The 20,631-nt window shown below is 40.4% G+C and overlaps 2 protein-coding genes across 4 annotated transcripts in view; one reads left to right on the forward strand and one right to left on the reverse strand.

Annotated features, from left to right (window-relative positions):
- The window catches only part of LOC126473507 (26S proteasome regulatory subunit 8), a 36,621-nt gene extending 19,966 nt beyond the window's left edge, over positions 1-16,655 (reverse strand). The window contains exons 1-4 of one of the 2 annotated variants that reach the window (XM_050100599.1): positions 16,521-16,655; positions 12,058-12,202; positions 8,013-8,236; positions 3,924-4,116 (exon numbers count right to left, since the gene is read on the reverse strand). In XM_050100599.1, coding sequence (XP_049956556.1) covers positions 3,924-4,116; positions 8,013-8,236; positions 12,058-12,202; positions 16,521-16,541 — 583 coding nt within the window. In that variant the 5' untranslated portion in view covers positions 16,542-16,655. Of the gene's footprint in view, positions 1-3,923; positions 4,117-8,012; positions 8,237-12,057; positions 12,203-16,380; positions 16,491-16,520 lie in introns of those variants that run through there. The other variant, XM_050100601.1, reaches the window with a different exon arrangement.
- Positions 16,656-16,704: 49 nt separating this feature from the next.
- Positions 16,705-20,631, forward strand: part of LOC126473509 (NADPH-dependent diflavin oxidoreductase 1) — a 74,383-nt gene continuing 70,456 nt past the window's right edge. Inside the window, exon 1 of one of the 2 annotated variants that reach the window (XM_050100606.1) lies at positions 16,705-17,005. In XM_050100606.1, the coding sequence (XP_049956563.1) occupies positions 16,917-17,005 (89 nt within the window). In that variant the 5' untranslated portion in view covers positions 16,705-16,916. The remainder of the gene's footprint in view (positions 17,006-20,631) is intronic. The other variant, XM_050100607.1, reaches the window with a different exon arrangement.

Raw genomic sequence — 20,631 nt, forward strand, 5'->3', positions numbered from 1 at the left:
CGGTTTTAAAAATAATTTTGTCTTAATGGGAAACAAACTAATGGTTTACATCAACACTGGATGTCACATGAAAGAAGTGATTAGCAGTATTTGTTTGGGATGACTTCAGATACACATAACAAAAATGAAACTGTAAATATTTGCTCAAATACCAGAGAAAATGTGCCTAATGAATCTTAGGAGAGACAACCTGTATATCAACTATTATGTAGAACTTTCAGATTCCTAGATTAGTGGAGTTAGAAAGATTGTTCTCTGATCACTGGCAGATGCCCTCCACATCGAAAAGTTATGTCATTTCTGATAACTGTACAAATCATCTGCAACTCTGTACCTGAACATAATTCATTTCGTGAAATTAGAGTACACAATGGTGGTTGTGCAGAGTTCAAATTAATTCTTTGATAGAAAGGAAGTAAGGAACACAAACATTTTTGAGATTATGCACAAGCTTATTGCTGTCTGGGTACACTATGACTTAACAAACTGTTCGGAACTGTTTCCAAAATGCTGCCTATGCTCCAATAGCTACTGATTTCTCAAAAGGAACATGGGAAATCAGCATGGGTGTTTTATCAAGTGCAGTATGTTGCCCTGTCTTCTTGTGATGACATCCTGACCGTCACACCTCAGATAGATGTAGCTAAATTACGAGAGGCTCATAAAGAGGAGGAAGCTGAAGTACATTATAGTGGTGGGAAGGGTGAAAACGAAGATTCAAATGCACCAAATTTTTCTGTAGCTGTGCAAGGACTTGACATCATTTTTGAGGATTTAAAAGAGTTCCTTTATCCTTATCATCGTGTTTATCCTATGTCAATAATTGAACAAAATAACTTGTTAATGAAAATACTGAATATTACTTTCAACTAAAATTCTATCAAATTCAAATTGTGAGTCATTGTTTCAGTATAGGTGAGCTAAAGTCTTCTTAAAGGACAAACATTTAGGTTCCAAGAGGTTCATTCTACTGCACACATTATCCAAGGTATCAACAATCCATACATATTAGTATCTGCCTACATTCTATGTGAGTTGCAATAATGCTTGTTTTACTAAAGTAAAACATGAAGCCAAATATGTCACAAGGCTGATAAAATTATTTTTAACGATACTTAATTTATGTAGAATAGATGACAAACTGCTAAAAACAGGACTTATCATATTACATGAGCATAAGATAACCCACTTTTTTAAGAGGCTTCTTTGGAAAAATATATTTTTTATGTATTCTGACTAATCAAAATTACATACTTTTATTGACCTAAGGTATCTGCCTAAAATGTTTACGTTACACATATGCTAAACTTTGCCATTTATTGACAGACTGTATTTTGATAATACAAGAAGAACTAAACAAAAAGAAAATGTTTACATTAATTTTTATCTTTACTGCCTTTTTAGTTTAGGTAGCCTGTCGTCTTTGGTATCCCTTTTTTAAACCATCATCATTCTCATCATCCTAAGAGGACAGCTGTCAAACTTATACCTTCATAATCAGAAGTACTTGGCTGTTTCTTCCTAATAAGTTGCAATTTCAGAGGTTGTGGTTATGGTGGGACCTGAGTCACAGCTTTTTTTCCCTGAAAGAATAGCGGATTTTGCTTCTATACTGGTGTCAGAATGTTACAGTCTTTTGCTTCCAAACATACTATCTGTCCACTAATCTCTCATTGGCTGTTCAGAACTATCAGCTGACACAGCCCCTATCATTCCCGCCATACATCACGATGAGCATCGACAACACAGCTGCACTAGCTCCAATCTAGACTTTTACCATCTCCTGTAGAAATATGTGCTATTGTTGAGTATTTGTCCAATTTTAAAGTCAGTTTGACTGTGAGTGTAAATGGATTCAGGCAAACTGCAGTTTAAACATAGTAAATGTTCATAAAAAGCCCAAGTATGCAGTGTAGATTCCAATGGTTGGCAGTACAGTGAAATTTGCTGCCTGTGCATGGCCACCCATCCCACGTTCATCGTAGTTCAACTTCTCAGCCAAGCTGGTGTGACTGCACCCCCCTGCAACCATTCCACAGTGCTGTGCTTGAGCGACAGTGAAACACACACAGCAATATCTTCTAGGGTCCAGGTCATATGCAACAACAGCAACTAGTATGTAAATAAAAGATCCCAATCACGATTCAGTACAATTCTCGAAATTTCGCTCATCCCATACTCCTGTGACATCTGTCTGTGCTATTTCTACAACTGGTCTTTCTGCCATAATTTATTCTTGTGATAACAACTGCTGTCTGCTTAATGTGGTTATTGTTTGTTAGACATTTCACTCTGGTTTAATTTTCTTCCTCATTTCATCTGAATGTCACCCTCTTGTTCTAAAGCTGCTAATGTTTTACCCCACAGGATTCTAAGATGTGAATAGCAACCAAATTTCTTATTTACAACCCACTTGGTAAATTGTTACAGCTCTCAGAACCAAATGAATACTGACTGGAGTTCAGAATCAGGTAATGGATTTTGAGGGACATTTTCGCCTTTGAGTGTTACCATTACTTAAAAAGCAGCATAAATGTATGTTTACAGTATCTAAGATCTACAAGAACTTTTATTGCAAACCTGTTCAAATACAAAAAAAAAGCTTGTTAGTTCATAGAATTTAATGCTATTTCTCTTGGGTTTCACAAAATTGTCAATTTTAAAGCACAGCATCAGTCTGTTGTGGTAACTACATCACAAGTTCTCGACTAACCCTTGCACTAGTACTGCGAGTCAAATGTCACGTGACTGTTCCGAGTAAGATCCATACTGTACAGACCACTTCGGCATATCAGGAAATCTTGGGCCTATTCGAACACAAGTAGTTTTTGCTAAGCCCTACTCTTTGGAATTCTCCAAAATTAATTTTGTATGAAACCTCAGTGGTCAAAGCTCCCCCCCCCCCCTTAAATGTACAGTGACCCTAATGATAATCCATTGAACAATGTAAAAACGTTGACCTTACCAGCAATAGTTTAATCTGTGAATATGACAACCTTATATTTTTCCAATGATGAAAATGGGAAAAAAATATTGTCTCATAATTGGATAAATACAGTATATGGTGTATGGGAATTAGCATTTGAAATGATTCCTGCAAAAGCAGTCCAGGTATCAAACACTAGTTTGAACACCACGGAGTCTGACCATGTGTGGGCATGAAAGACACAGCATGATCTAGCCCCTCATCATCAAAGCTGGTTTCTGCAGCCTCTACGGGAAGACTTATAACTCATCAGGACCCTGGACCACAATGTTGTTTCAAATGCCTAAGAGGAGCAATGAATCAGAATAAAACATATGACTTCAGTTATATACAGATAACAACAAACTAGATATAACTGAAACAAAAACAGTACACCTGAAGCAATCTGTCACACCCAGATTTTGCATAGATACAGAAAGCATTTGCTATAAATACTGTGCTATTGTGAAGGTAATATATTTTATTAAGCATTGTGACATATGAGAAAAGTGAGTTAATTTTCCTTTAATGTGAAACCAGACAAAAATCTTGTATTTTAGTTAAGGAGATCTGGAACTGGACAAAAAAATCAAGTAATTTACCCCTTGTTTGCCAGCAACAGTAGCCAAGGACCTGCAAATTTTGATTCTTATAGAACTGTTTTACTAGAAGTGTCACAAAGCAATTTAATTAGCTACTTTGAAACACAAATGTACAAAAATGTGACAACACACACACACACACACACACACACACACACACACTTGAAAGGACCAAAATTAAAATATCTTGGACAGGAGCAACAAGCAAAACTGAATGGCATATTAATATATTTCAAGAGTAGTTAGAAAAGTGGGCAAAATTATGATATGACTAAAAAACTCATGACAGATCTTGAAGAAAATAATTATGTCATGACTAAAGAACTGATTACAGACCATCAAGAAAAAATTATCACCTGTTCCTGGAGGTCCATAAAGTAGAACACCTTTTGGTTGTGCAATGCCTAATGCATCAAATAACTCTGGGTGTTTCACTGGCAATTCAATAACCTCCTTTATTTCTTTGATCTGTTTATCTAGGCCACCAACCATTTCATATGTGCTGTCAGGTACCTTTTCAACCATCATGAGGGAGACTAATGGGTCAACCTGAAATAAAGAAACAACTTATAAGATACTTAATTCTGAATAAAATGCAGCTCCAATTAAGGTCATTTGAAAATAAAGAGAAAGATAATCACACAGAAAGAGGAGAACTTCTTAAAAGCCCTGTATCTGGACATAGGTCTCCTAGTTATGCCAACAAACAGCGCTAATGTTTGCTTAAGAAAATCTATAGTATTGTATTTCCTAGTAATTTAAGAATATCAAGTGTGAAGATATGTAGCATGCTTCCTGGTTTCAGTTCCCTGAGTGGGGCAAAGGGTGATTATATAGCTCTTACCAACACATTAAATCCCGCACAAGAACAATTACTGGAGTATTTATTAGCCACAAGAATCAGTCTACTAGCTATTTTGATTGATACCAAAAATTCTATCGCAAACAAGAAGTGATCAAGATTTCCTCGTAGAGACAGTGTCTTTTCATAAAAGCATAAACAGTCATTTTGAAGTTTGCATGAAACTATGGAATTACCAGAAAGCATTTTTTTTTTCCTTTCTGTCATCTTGTGAATTTCCTAGGTACACTTTTTGAAAGTTCACGACACGTTACTATGACCAAGTTGTGTATTATGCAGTGCAGACATTGTGGAAGCCAATAAAGTAAAGGCAAAAGATAGTTTTAAGACTTGTAGTATGCGTACCTGAAACCTCAAAACCCCTCTACATAACTGTTTACAACCTATGGAATGATGGATACTGGCTGTATAAGTGGTGGTAATTCTATTGAAATATGCTCACACTGTCCATCAAAAACATCAATATTAAACTACAATAATTACAAAGCACCATTGGTCCTTGGCTACATTTCCTCACTGAACATGTGGCAGTGTTAACTGAACTGGCTCAGTTCAGCAAATTTTAACAGAATATTTAGGAATGAGAATGACTGCCAAAAAGCAATTAGCAGGAGCACACTGTACTTTGAAAGAACAGCTCAAACTGACTCAGAATTCTTCTTTCCCCACAGTTGTTACTGGTGATGAATTATGGTGTCATAGCACAGAATAAAATGACAATCAAGTCCATGGAAGATGCCACTGACATCTTGTCCAAAAAAAAGTGTGGAAAAGTGAGTGTGTGTGAGTGAGAGAGAGAGTGTTGGGGCTTATGGGTGCTCAACGGTGAGGTCATCAGCTGCCTTATCCTCATTAAAACAAACAAATGTGGAGATGATCTCTAAAGCTGTTGCACACTCAAGCACTTGAAAGGACCGCACAATACTGTATACCACATGAGCTAAAACAACTTAAAAAGAAGAAAATTACCTATAAATGAAATTAAAAAAACTAAAACAAAAGCGTAAGGAACTGCCACTTAAAAAAAAAAAAAAAACTCGGGCAGAGCCAGTCACCCTGTTAACACATTAAAACCATCTCTCTAAAATCTTAGGAAAATGTTGGACAGTCCACAAAACTTTAAAACTTGAACCACATTCATTTGAATGTCACTTAAAATAGAGGACAGGTCCAGCGCCAAATCTGCTGTGGCTAATTGGTCGGAAAATAAAACACAGTCCAATAAAATGAGGCACACAGTGATCTGTATGCCACAAACACTACACATTGGAGGGTCTTCTCGCTGGAGCAAGAAGCTACGTGTCACAGAGCTGAGGCCTAAGCAAAGACAAGTAAGAAGGACCTCGTTCCGGTGATGAAGCTGGAAGAAGGTACGCCATAGCCACACTGTGGGCTTTACTAGACATAACTCACTGTCTATCACTTCCAAACACGCATTCTCCCACCGATGCCCGACTCTGGATCTCAAAAGTGAGGCCATAGCATACAGAGGGATGGCACACTGAAATAACAGAGATAGCATGCAGGGGGATGGCACACCGAAACAACAGAGGATCACAACACACCTCCTTGCCTGCTAGATCCGCCCGTTCATGCCCTGCAATACAAATGCGCCCTGGCACCCAGCAGAAAGACGCCTCCTTCCCCAGTTGTTGTAGTTTGAGGAGGGCATCCTGGATATTCTGGACTATTTTATCTGCTGGGTACAAACAATGTTGAGAGTGAAGAGCACTCAACGAATTGAAACAGACAAGAAATTTAGCATTAGAAGAACGTCTCATCTGCTCCAGTGCTCACAATATCGCACATAATTCTGCATCTGAGACAGTATAAAGTCTCAATGCAGCCTGTCCTTGGTTGACTGATTCATTGAGAGGGTTTATGGACCAAATGGCGAGATCATCAGTCTCGTGATTCCGAAGTGAGTTACAGATGAAAGAGGATCCGCTAAAACTGGACGGATCCAGTTGGGAGTCAAACTATAAAATAATGAAGTTGAAATACACACAGCAAAAGGCATAAAAGGTGAGACCAAGTCTAAAAACGGGAAAAAAAGGGGTGGTCCTTCCATGGGTGTGTGGTCATGGGGCCCCAGACCAAGAGGACACGAAGAGAGGTCCCAACCACAACCATTCTGCCCCTGCTCCAACAGTAAATTAAAACTTTATATCTGGAAATAAAAACCACTTTCACGGAGGACATGGACATGTTCATTTTCATATTGGCACACAACAGCAAGATCTTTAGCACCCGCACAGAGACAGACTGACACGAGTGTCAGGAAGACAAAACAGGAAGATAAAACAGCATGTAAAACACGGGTACCAAAAGTTGGAAAACTATGTGCGTACCCGGACAGAACCACGGAATGAAGTACCGCGTCAGTAGTAAAATACTAATGACACAGGAAGAAAGTGGTGTAAGGAGCTAAAACAATATCGCAGGTGGATATGGCTGGCTGACCACAAGAACGAAAAAAGGAGAAGCCAGCCACTCTGAAACACACTAAAACCTCCAGCCTAAAACTTTGGGCCAGAGTCCAGACACACCTCGAAACTTTAAAACCTTAGTCACACTCGTTGCATGGAATCCCCTTGTCCAGAGAAAATGAACACACACTCCGAGCCATTTATTGGAAGCTGACAACTCAGGTGCCCCAGTGCTATACCTGTGTGGTCAGGGGGCAATAGCCATGAAAATACGTGACAACCTCTCCCCCGCAACAGGCTGACTACTGTGTTGGGGTTTAAGCACTTTGCATGTATCCCATGCAGTAGGTGAATAGGTGGAATTGCACATCTGGTGGAATGTGTGACACTTTGGGTGGCCTCACCCACAGACCATTTTTCAGAGAAAATTTTGAAAAGTGGATGATCAAACTGGGACCATAGGTGGTTAGCCAGAAAAAGAGGTACAATACAGCCTAAAAAGTGGAAGTGTGACCAGAATGTGAAATGTAGGATAAGTTTGGTCTGCATCAAAGAAGCCATCGCAATTTAAGAATCGTAGTGGAAGGATAGTTGGGTAGGGGAACTGCATCTTTTAGTAAGAAGAAATGCTGCAGTGACTTTGGTCCCCATGTTCGCCACACACACGCTCACAAGACAGTTGTGGGCTTGATCATTTGTGTGCACCTTACTTTTCATCTCATTTTTGCTCTAGGGCAACTCCAGTAGTATCCTGGTGAACCAGTCAGCATCCTGGCTATGATAAAGAACGGCTACATCTGATGTGTATTAACATTATGCATAATGTGGTACACACAAGTAGCGCATTTTTCTTTTTTTTTTTTTAATGATATTGGAACAGTTACATTCACCTTGAATCCGCCATTCCTTCTGTGTATGGTATACGCCAACAGTATGGCAAAGATTTTACTTGAGAATAACCTAAAGGTTAAAACTGCCATACCAACAATGCAATTTAGAGCCCAGAGTGGTAAATGCCTTCTAACATTCCAATGAGGCTGTGGAACATTGTGTAATGAAAATGTTCCAAAATTTGTTATTCAAAAATGTGACAACCTTCCAATTTAAATTAAATAACTAAACTTAAAAGGCTATTAAACACTAGACATTCTTACCTTATTAGGAAGTATTTTGTGTAAGGTGTAGCTTTCATTTCGAAGAGCTACCCGAGAATTTGCGGTTACATCATTTATGTCTATGTTTTTATCCAAGTCTACAACAAATTTTCCTTCAGGGTGCACTTTCACCAAGACTTTCTTTTTATCCATAGGCTTTACAACCTCACCTACATAAGATCCTTGCTCTTGCAACAGCTGAAGTTCTTCACGCAACATTCGGACTGGAAAGAAAGACCAGAGCTACATGATGTCTTATTAAAAATAACTCTTGCCTGCCAGCCATACAGTAGATTTACTCTACAGACATTAGCCCCATCAAGATACAAAATTTTGGCCAGCTATTTCATTTCACAAATATTAAACACAGCATTAATTATTTAGTACATCAAAGAACAAAAAGATTATTAATTTTCACTCACACTTGATTTTAAGGCATTCTAAAACAGACATGCATCAGATAGCATTTGAAAAGTGAGCCAACAAAATGTTATTTATGAAGTGATTGCTGTATTTGCTCAAAAGACTTGTTTTTGTGGGCTCCAGTCCAAAGACTGGTTTGACACAGTTTTTCACGCTAGTCTATTCTGTTTGAACCTCCTCATCTCTGAATAATTACTGCAGCCCACATCCATCTGAACTGCTTACTGTAGTCAAGACCTGTCTTCCCTTATAATTTGTTCCCCCATTACCAAACAGACTATTCCTTTGTACCCCAGGGTGTGTCCTATCAACTGATCCTTTCTTTTATTCAAGTTGAATCTTAAATTTCTTTTCTCCCAAATTCGATTCAGTAGTTCTTCATTAGTTGCTCTATCTACCCATCTAATTATCATCCGCATTTCCCTTCTGTACAAGGCTACACACAAATACAGGGTGACCCAAATGTCCATTAACATTTGAAAATTGTTATTTCATCCAGGATTTTGCATTATATGAGGTATGTCCACAAAGTAAATTCCGTTTGATAATATAAAACAAATATGTAAAGATACAGAAAAAAATATTTATTGTACAAAAACCTACAACTGTTAAACTATTTTTCTACACATCTTCCGAAATTTTGTAGGCACTTGTCATAGCGTGGCACAAGTTTTTGTATGCCTTCTTCATAGAACGTTGCCACCTGTGTATTCAACCATGTGGTAACATGTTCTTTCAGCTCATCATTATCATTGAAATGTTGACCACCAAGGACAGATTTGAGGTGAAAGAAGATAGGAAAGTCACTAGGAGCGAGGTCCGGGCTGTATGGAGCATGATCAAACGCGTCCCAGTGAAATTTCCGTAAGAGTTGTTTGGTCATTATCGTGGAAAAACACCACCTTTTGACAGTAATCCTCGGCGCTTGTTCTGTATTGCACAGCGCAATTTCTTAATGGTCTTGCAGTAACCATGTGCATTGATTGTTTGGCCTCGTGGTACGAAATCAATCAGCAAAATGCCTTTTCTGTCCCAAAAAAACCGTGCACATGACTTTTTGAGGTGTCAAGATTTGCTTAGGCTTAACCTTCATTGGGGATGAAGAGTGCCTCCATTCCATTGATTGCCGTTTTGTTTCAAGGGTGTCGTATGACCCCCAAATTTCATCCCCCATGACCCTCTGAGAAAGAAAACCATCGCCTTCTTCATTGTAGTGTGTCAAAAACTGAAGTGCACTGTCCATCCGTTGTTTATTGTGTTGTTCAGTAAGCATTTTGGGTACCCAACATGAGCTAAGTATTCAAAATTTCAGTTTTTCAGTAACAATTTCATGAATTAGTGATCGTGAGATTTGCAGAACTTCCATAGCAAGGGTACTAAGTGTAAACTTACAGTTGTGTTTAGTCTTCCCTTCAATTGTGTGAACCACTTCATCAGTAACCACAGACAGGTGTCCACTTCGTTCTTCATTGTGCAATTGGTCACGTCCTTCATTGAACAGTCTGACCCATCTTCCAACCATTGAATCACTCATAGCCTTTTGTCCGTAAACCTTGCAGATTTGTCGATGAATTTCCTTTGGTTTGTTTTCTTTGCATTTAGAGAACGAATCACAGATCTGATTTCACATGCAGCAGCATTTTTCAATTATGGCTGACATTATACAGAAGCACTACGAAGCACACGTTGGCAGCAGCGATCTAAAAATGGAGTACATGTCTTCTCCTTAAGTCAGAGTAACTGCCGCGCATGCTCGGAACTGCGATCGTAGTGCTGCCGCAGATAGAAATAGGAATGGAACTTACTTTGTGGACGACCCTCATATGTAACTAAGCTCTGGATAGATATATGCCTAACAGAACAGTTACGATTGGGAAGCACCATCGCACTATCTATTCTCTGTACAGATACTTCTAAGAAATCAGCAACTACTGCACAAGACATGTAAAGTACAGCAGAGGACTAAAAATAGATCGATGCTATCTGAAACATGTCAAAGAGGGAATGTCTGAAGCATTTCAACTATCATAGCAGAATTTTGGGGAAATAAATCCCACAAAACACAAAGAAATTCTGGTCACATGTAAAGGCTATAAGTGGTGGCACAGTTAGTTCCCAGACACTCATGGGTGACACAGGAACTTCTTGTGGAACCCATACCAAACAGGACTAATTAATTTACTTGATCTATGAAAGAGTGCCACAAAAGTTCCAAAAAATCTAAAGCTTACTTCGACAATCTCAACCAGTCCTTCCTCTTTTGGACTTACCACATAGATCTTATTAAAAAATCTTCCACACAGTATCCTCTTCTTACCCTCCGACTGACACAGCTTGCACTATCAAAAGGCTTTAGAACTTAGTCCTTGTTACCCTGTACCATCCAAGCCTCAAATGCCACAATACTTCATTCCATCAAGACTATGACTTTCTCATGTTAAGCCCTGAAATTAAATCTTCTCTTCCTGATATCCCCTCTTCCCTCCACCCTTTAAAATGACCCACTGTAGTCTCGCACTGCACCACTGACCTCCGGAACACCTTTGTTACCAGCATTTGAAGCTGACTGTAGAACAATTTTACCAACGCCAAAATACATTTCAGTTTGCTTAAGGACCACAAAAATAAGAGAAATTAGGGCTTATACGGAGGAATATAAAAGTCTTTCCCTTGCCCCATTTGCAAATTACTTATAGTGGTACATGGTATCCTCTGAGGTGCACCATACAGTGGCTTGTGGTATATAAATGTAGATGCAGATATTGGAATTTTGCCTCCTGATGGTATGAACTGACCAAGCATCGGTCGCTATAATTTTAAGAATATTCTCTACTGAATTCCCTTTTGATATGAAAAACCTGAGCTGGCAGACTCTTGAAAAGAGATCAACTATCCTGTTAAAGTATACTTGTTAATGGACCAGAAAGAAATCTTAACATGTGGTAGAATTGGGGGGGGGGGGGGGGGGAGGGGGAGGGAGGAGATATGAAGTAGAATAAAATTTTCACTCTGCACCGGAGTGTGCGCTGATATGAAACTTCCTGGCAGATTAAAACTGTGTGCCGGACCTTTGCCTTTCGCGGGCAAGTGCTCTAGTGACAGTAACAGCGTGTCAGTCGTGCTTGGGTAGCTCAGTTGGTAGAGTATATGCCCGCAAAAAGCAAAGGTCCCGAGTTCTAGTCTCTGTCCAGCACACAGTTTTAATCTGCCAGGAAGTTTCATATCAGCGCACACTCCACTGCAGAGTGAAAATTTCATTCTGGAAACATCCCCCAGGCTGTGGCAAAGCCATGTCTCCGCAATATCCTTTCTTCCAGGAGTGCTAATTCTGAAAGGTTCACAGGAGAGCTTCTGTGAAGTTTGGAAGGTAGGAGACGAGGTTCTGGCGGAATTAAAGCTATACAGGCGGGTTGTGAGTCGTGCTTGGGTAGCTCAGTTGGTAGAGCACTTGCCTGCGAAAGGCAAAGGTCCAGAGTTCGAGTCTTGGCCCGGCACACAGTTTTAATCTGCCAGGAAGTTTCAGATATTAACATACTTTAGACATCCAGAATAACATCATTTTAAGGCTGTAAGCCAAATAACTTCAATCACAAAAAATAAAGTCATATTTTATACAAATTACCTTTGGCATTAAGCTCATTACGCTGGGCCTGGAGTCGCCTCAAGTTCTGACTTTTTTCTGCGACTACTAATTGTAATTCCTCTATTTTTGTTATATAATACTGACGAAAGCCTTCACCTTTACTTGGTCTGTCATCTACTTCCATCTGGAAAAAAAACCACATATTATTATCAGTGGGGGGGAAAAAAAATCAACAGCATGCACCAAATGGATTGGGTGCTATTAGAACAAAAATTTTCATTTCACAAAACATGAATGCCTGATTGTTGGGAAGCTGGGTGATTACCTAAGCGTAAAACATTGGTTTGATGGTAATTCCCAAAGTCATAAGAACCTACTGGTGTGCGTCTAGGTTTTGACAACAGATCATATTCATATTGGTCAACAACAACTGCAACAGTGCAGTGCTTGAAAGAAAAGGGCAATGATATGTCAAACTTCAATCATGAAGCATTGCCAAATAAAGTGCAAACATGAAAGCAGTGCCAGTTATGTTTCACTGATGTCAAAAGATGTAATAACAGAATATTAAGAGTTTGAATGGGAAGAATGATTGAACTATGGGAAATGTGGCTGCCACATGCTGCAAAATCTGAGCTCTTAAGGGTATGATACAATGTCACATGTGAGACCAGTGGGTAGTAAAGTGTTGCACACTGTGACTGGAATACACAATGCAACCACAGCCTGGGATGATTTTCATCTTGTCCACAATGTTATAACTGACAATAAAGCTTCATAAAAACTGTTAATTCACCACTGAAGCACTGTGATGGGTGTTGACACGCCTGCACCGATGATCTACTGCCTTGTGCAGAAAGAGGGACTTGTACGTATCAAATATAATCTCAAAATCAATCGCTGTACCAGGAAGGCTTACCTCCACACATTCCAGTCCAGCAGGAGAACACCCAACTATATGCGGTAAAGAAATGTAAAACATCTCTTCAAAGAAAAACTTGTTCAGTCAAGTTTCCTAACATCCACATTTGCCTGGCATGTGACTCACTGATCACCTCTGGCTTGTAGTTGGTCTGCACCTTGTTTGATATGATTTTCCAGCATGCACTGCTGACTTAACACAAACTATGTGAAGAGAGAGGTTCTCTCATTCTTACCACAGTTTTTAAAGGCTACAATTGTAGCTTACGGAGCCTTCATACATTATCCATACTGGCCCCATGTATCCTTTCAATATTAATCTAATGATCAGTGTAAATCTAAATTTCTTGATAAAAACTCTATTGTTCCAGTGTTTGCAGAACAGTATTCCACAAAACAGAGCACCTAGCACTGATATGAAGCTAGACTGAACACATTTTGGAAATTTGATGTTTAGCAGTGCCTAGTTATCTATGAGCAGCTCACTTCACTTCAGAATCTGAATAAAACGGTAGGATTCACCTTCAAGCCACTCAGGTATGTCAAACAAGTCAATCTGTAATTAGCATTCATAAAATGCCTATTAATGGGAGTTACAATGGAATTTTTTTCCCACATTTTCAGATTTTTATCTCATTATAAAATTTGCAATTTTCTGAATAAAATGATGTATGTATATCACTTATAAACTAACATGCGAAGTTAGTTATTTTGTTAAATCTAATTTACACCGGTTGAAAATGTTAAAATTTTTAGGTGCATTACTTCAAGATCTAATAAAATCGGTTCTTTTTTATATAGCAGACTGTGGATTGCTGTGTTATAAAGGTTAAATTGGTCACGTTCAGAAGAGGATGGGCACCAGGCTGAGGAAGCTGAAACAAAGTTTGAGAGACCAGAAACTTTTTGATGGTAAAACCATAAGAGGCAGGCTGACAAACTGATTGATGAACTACAGCAGTATTATGGGATGGCCATAGAAACTTACTGAGGATTTGATGAAAATGAAGCAGGCAGTACAAGCTACCTTGTTCCACAGACTGTCAACTGATGAAAAACCAGTACACCACCTTTGCGCTCCTGGACCTGATTCACAGTGCAATTACTGCAATGCCCAGTACTCAAACAGTTCATACAGCCATACATATTCCATCCCAGCAGTAATCATAGACATCATAAAACCTATTTGCAGAGACCTGGCAAATTCTGAATTACTGAAGAAGTGTCTGCATGGTCAGACTGAAAATCCCAATGAGTCTTTTAATAATCTTATATGGACTCGCTTACCAAGAAATGTTTTTGTTGGAGTGAAGACACTAAAGTGGGCAGTCAGTGATGCTGTTATTGCTTTTAATGATGGCAACATTGGTAGGGTGAAAGTGCTACAGCATATGGGAATTAATTCTGGAGCAAACTGCATCAGAGAACTTGAACGGATGGACAAGGTTCACATTGATAAAGCAGTGTACGCAACATAGTTGACCACTAGAAAGTCCAGAAAGAAGTAAAGAAGAAAAAACTCGGAAAAAAGATCAAGAGGATGACACATAGTATGGTGCAGGGTGCTTCTGAGTGACTAAAAATAAAAAAATTAAGCATATATTGAGTGAGTTACAGTCTTCTGAAACTTTAGAAACCATTCCTGAAAATTTACATTTTCTGTGCATTTTTCCCTAAGCCTCAGAAACCACTTCGAGTAGAGTATTCAAATTTTTAGGGAGTAATAACATACATAGCCTGAGTCTACTGAACTAAAAGAAGAACATAACGTTATCGATAATTAAAATTATTTGGAATAACGTACAAAAAAAGTAGTACAAAATTTTAACCGTGTAATTAAACAATTGTATTTCCGAAAGCAGTAGCTGAAATGCAATTATTGTAGTCAGTAGACTCCAAACATACAGTTTAATGTCCTGTAAAAGTTTCATGGCAATGGAAACAGTGATTCCTGAAGGACAGGTAAGCCAAGTCATTAAATTTAACATTGTCGGGATAGGGCATTCCAACTCCCATTAAGTACTTCAAATGAAGAACAATTATCTCATTTTTGTTGACCTCTCATCATACAAACTGAATATTTAGCGATGCCCATTAAACCCGATTACCAAAAACTGAAGAATGTAAAAAATATATAAACCTTATTTGTGGCAGTTACAAGGCTGTAGCAAGAACAAATAACAATAACCATTGAAAAATATGGACCTTATACAGGAGTCTTTACCAAGGATATTACCACCAACTGCAGAACACTGAGATTCTCACACACACTCTCCTCTCAACACTGTCTGACAGTGTGTAGTTGATTCAGCAGTCACAATATGTTGCTATAAAAAGAAATCTGTAAAGCTGTGGAGATGTAGGCCTACTTAGAAACTTCATTAATGCAAACCTGTGGACCCGATCCCCCCCCCCAGACATTATGTCTCCAAGTTCTATAACAACTCCTTGCACCTACACCACTTGTATGGGCGTTTACACAAGAATCATCTCACCAAATTCTACAATGCCATCTGACTAACATGCAATGATAGCACTTAAGCATTTCCATCATGAAATAAGTAGTCTATAGGCCCACAAATATGCATCTTCCACAATCACTGCCTGGGAATACAAACCTATCTAATTAGTTCAACAAAGTATCAAGACATTTCTCCTAAGTGGGTTGTAGGAAACAGCACTGTCTACTATATCACAGTAGCACAAGAAAGTTGGTTGGAAAACTTTCACTAAGTTTTGTTTGTTGTTAGGCAACAAGTCACAGATAATTGAAAATGCTGCGACCCTTACCCTAACAAGATGCACTGAGGAATGTGACAATTGTTCCATTCATGTATGATTTTTAACTAATTGTGAAAGAGATGACTGAAAGGCCTGTGTGACATACATACGCTTGTTACATTAAAATCACAAAGAATTTGAAAAGATCTTCGAGAAGCTCATTTTCAATTCCATGAGCATATTGTGTTCTTCATGCCACAACTGGCAGTGATGGAGGCTATAAGGTGGGGGGAACGCAACCCTAATAAGCAATAGAAATTATTAGCCTATATATTAGAATTCGGTTAAAATGCATTTTGTATTCTTACTGCAATATGTCAATCGTTCGGTCAAGTCAAATGCTAGCTTACAGGAAAATGAAATTTCTCCAATTTTCGTGATTGTAGCCATGGTACGAGTTACACGGTAGTTCAATAACTTCCCTTGGAATGAATGGTTATCTACAGCATAATCTTTTCTATCGAAATTACATAATATGAGAGCTAATGCTTCACGGATTACGAGGAAACATCTATGTTTCGGTACTCCGAATAAGCAAATCTACTGTACTTGTCATCGTATACTGAAATTACATGAATTAGCCCTGAGTACTTATTTGAGGTTTCTCACGATGTAAATAAAGAATGTCAATAACATTTGCAATAATCTAACTTTAAGAACCTTTCAATGTTGCACACTGCGTTGGTTTAACAGTAACGATTACTCAGCACTATGCCTCTCCAGGTACTGGATTATTAACAAAATGCATATCTGACTGATAGCTCTATTTAATCATGTGCGCTAAAATCTTGAATACAAACCTCAAAGTTCGTATGCGTCATTTTTATGTTGCTGTCTCACGTTTCCACAATAAATACTACCCACAACGCAGTGACACCAACACTTCACGATATAAAGAAGTTCCTGTCAGCTGCAAACAGTTATTTCGTCGTATAGAAATCTCTGGCTGCAAATCAAAGATGCTACTATATGTTTATGTGTCGTTACTCGTTAGGATGGATATCATTGGAGGGAGATGGGAAAAGTGTAATTAAAATTAACAACATGGTACAATAGCACAGTACGTGAAAAAGAAACTAGAAGTAGTGGTGTATGCCTTCTAAAAAAAAAACTGTGATTAGTAGCAAGAACAAATTTAGGCTGCTGTATATACGAGTTGCTCATGCGTCGCATGTAAATAGTGGAATAGTGAAATAATGAGCAAGAGGAAACTCACTATATTGTATGGAAGCCAGACGGGATCAGCTCAAGATGTTGCAGAAAGGATATGGAGGGAAGCACGGAGGTAATACGAAAAAAGCTCCCCATATAATATGTTGCTATACTTGTGCCAGCAGTATGATAATGAATTAGTTGATTAAATTGGCCGCAATTTTTAGTGACAGGCCCTTATATTGTCCATTACGTTGGGACGCAAATGCGATTAGAAGATTTACTTATGGTAGAGGCAGATCATAGCATCAGGCCCACATTGTCATAGGTAATCTACCAGCAGAGTCTAGTTCTCAGTGGTCTGCTATATCCTTGGCTTACCCTTCGTTTGTAAAATTTCTCGCTTCCCTATTATACCAGCTTTTCATTGGCCATTCAGTTTCTGTATGTTCATTTTTTTAATTATTATAATTTCTTAAGTCCTCATAAGTAGTTTGTGATTGAAACACATCCCCCCTTCTGGCCGTATATTGCGACGAACTTATCTATAACGTAGCCCGTGGTTTATGTTACATTGACATTGACAAGTGACCGTTAGTTGCAAGTTGGCAAAGGTAATAAACGTGAATGTAAAATAAAGGCTGTGTTAAAGTATCCTTTGCCTCACAGGATCTCGTCTGGTGGAGCATCTGCGTTCAGCATCACATTTTTGAATTTGCCCTCCAGATATCATTAGTTTGTAGTGAGTGTTGTGATAATTTTATTGCTTTGTATTCTGTATTTAGGATAATACTAACTAATCTTGTGCAAATTACATCTGGTCATGTGGTTGAGGTGGATTTTTTCACCTGACACCCTGATGAGGCAGTTCTCTGAAAGTGTCGCTTTTGTGTACAATTGGTGCGCAGTCTGATAATATCTCTGGTGAAGTGTTGGGACCCTGGTAACTTGTGCTAGGTGTTTTGAGGGGCAAGTTCCATGGGAGATGGGAAGTGAGCCTTAGGGCCCATTATTAGACTCACATCTTCTTGGCATGGGAGTCACCCACATTTCCCCAAACTACTGATGCTTAGTCAAGCAATGATCTGACTAGTGTCATACATAGAACACATCCTATTTGTAGCGACTGTGTGAAGCCTGGATGAAGTAGTGGAAATAAAAGTCCACAGTTGGCAGATGGCCTTCCCACAGATATTCTTGTTGTGCTGGCATCATTCTAGTCCACGGTTCAATGTAACACTGAGGTATTTTGCTGTCACTGACCCCGTGATATATCCACCATTGATTCTTAGCTGTGACAGGTTAACTGGAATTTTACTGTGGCAAAAACTATGGCCTGACTCTTAGCAGTGTACTGAAGTCTCCACTTATTTCACCGGTATTCTAGGTCATCAAGAGCAGTTTGGAGTCTACATCGAACAGCCTGAGCATTGATACTTCTTGTGAATGAGGCCATATCATCAACATAGAGTGCTAGATGGACACAGCCCCTCATCACCCCTGCGGGTCCGGGGGTTAGAATAGGCCCGAGGTATTCCTGCCTGTCGTAAGAGGCGACTAAAAGGAGTCCCTCCCCCTCAAGGGGGTGGTTTGTTCAGTTCCTTTCTTTGTCCTTCTCGCTCTCACTGTCTTCCTTACTTTTTACCTTGCCTCCTCCTCCTCCTTGCCTCCTCCTCCTTGCCTCCTCCTCCTTGCCTCCTCCTCCTTGCCTCCTCCTCCTTGCCTTCTTGTCCACCCTCTGGTCTCCACCTTGGTGTTTGAGACAGTCTGTCCTTTCTCTCCCTCTCTCCCTTTTTTTCCTCTTCTTCTTTCTTCCCTGTGCATGCCTGAAGGCCGACCCACGCGTTCGCACGCGTAGCTGGTGACGGTGTAACAGGTAATTCCCTGCCCTGGGTAGAGAAGTGAGGCACACGCGTACCCCCTGGTAAAGGCCAGGCCCAGGGAGGGGTGATTGCCTGAACTGACACCTTCCGACCATGCCGATTGGTCCCTCCGTCCTTTTCTCGGGAGGTGTGACCTGAGGTGTAAACATTCACCTAAGGCGGGAGCGCCCTCTGAGAGGATCCCCACAAGGAAGGAGCATGCCATCGGAGACGCTGGCAATCATGGCGGATTCGTCCGCAATGGATTTCTCTTCTTCTTCTCTCTCGAATTCTGCCCAAAAACGGAAACTTGACCAGCCACCAGTGACAAAAGTACTACCGCCTGCCCCAAAGTTTCTCGTAGTTTCTAGATCTGAAGACGGAAATGATTTTTCATCTGTCAACCCTTTCGTTATTCAGAAGGGCGTATATGCCATAGCCAGATCTGTCAAGTCTTGTACCAGGATGCGTAACAGTACCTTGTTATTAGAAACTGAGAGCACCTTTCAGGCACAAAAGCTGCTTCGGGCCACACTGCTGTACACGTTCCCTGTCCGGGTGGAGGCTCACCGCACTTTGAATTCGTCGCGTGGTGTGGTATATACTAGATCACTCGACGGATTGACTGACAGGGAGATTCAAACTTTCCTCGCTGAGTAGGGTGTAACGGCTGTCCATAGGGTCATGAAAAAGGTCAACAATGACCTTGTACCGACCCGGACGCTTTTCTTGACCTTTCATAGTGTTCATCTGCTGTCGCACATCAAATTGGGCTATGAGGTGATTTCTGTTCGCCCCTATGTCCCAACACCTAAGCACTGCTAGCAGTGTCAGCGTTTTCATCACACCCGCCAGTCTTGTTCTCATACGGCTAAATGCGTCACTTGTGGCAGGGATGCCCATGAGGGTGACTGTCCACCTCCGTCTCCTCGTTGCGTGAACTGTCAGGGTGACCATGCAGCGTCCTCCCGTGACTGTCCCATCTACAAGGATGAACGCTGTATACAGGAAATTCGGGCCAAAGAGAAAGTGTCCACCTCGGCTGCTCGCAAGCTATTTGCTAGTAGTAAGCCCAAGCTGCTCCCAGCGGGGAAATACAATACTGTCCTCGCCTCTCCTTGGACTACTAGGGAGGTGTCGACGTAGACATGCAATCTGACCTTTAGCACTATGGTCGTCCGTTCGGCCAGTGCTAAGGCCGCCCCGTCTGCGCCTCCTCTTCCTCCCGTCACCCCTAAGACACAAGCACCTTCATCAGCTTCTGCCAAGACAGACCCCGAAGTCAGATGCATGGGCCTTCAAGAAGGAACCGTCTCGTGAAGACTTCCTATGTACCTCGTACTCCCAGCCATTGACCAGTACTTCAACTAAATGACCTTCCAAGAAGGCTCATAGGAAGCAAAGTTCTCCTTCTCCTCCACGGCGCGTTTCTTCTCCTGCACCATCCAGCGGTTGCCGCCCGATTCTGTCACCCGTTTCGCCTGGCCGCACCGCTGGTAGCCGAACATCTGGCCATTCACTGGCGGACGAAGCTCCCCCTCCCGGCCATCTTAACACGATGGCCGACGAACCTATTGAACAAATGGACGATGACTCTCTGCCCATTGAATTGATAGTGGCGGCAGTGCTCGCTCGAAGCCAGGCCCTCAGCGGCCTTCGAGGTGACCCCTTCTTGCTTTTCCTTTTACTTTTTCTTCTCACAATGGCACTTCTTCATTGGAATATTCACGGCATTCGCTCCAACCAAGAGGACTTAAAGTTGCTGCTACGCTTGCACTGTCCGCTCGTCGTAGCTCTCCAGGAAAAGAAGCTAAGCCCATGCGATCAAATTGACTTGGCACACTATGCCTCTGTGCGTTTTGACCTATCCCCTGTGGCAGGTATTCCGGCTCATGGA

The sequence above is a fragment of the Schistocerca serialis genome, chromosome 4 (assembly GCF_023864345.2).
Source record: "Schistocerca serialis cubense isolate TAMUIC-IGC-003099 chromosome 4, iqSchSeri2.2, whole genome shotgun sequence".
NCBI classification, from domain to species: domain Eukaryota; kingdom Metazoa; phylum Arthropoda; class Insecta; order Orthoptera; family Acrididae; genus Schistocerca; species Schistocerca serialis.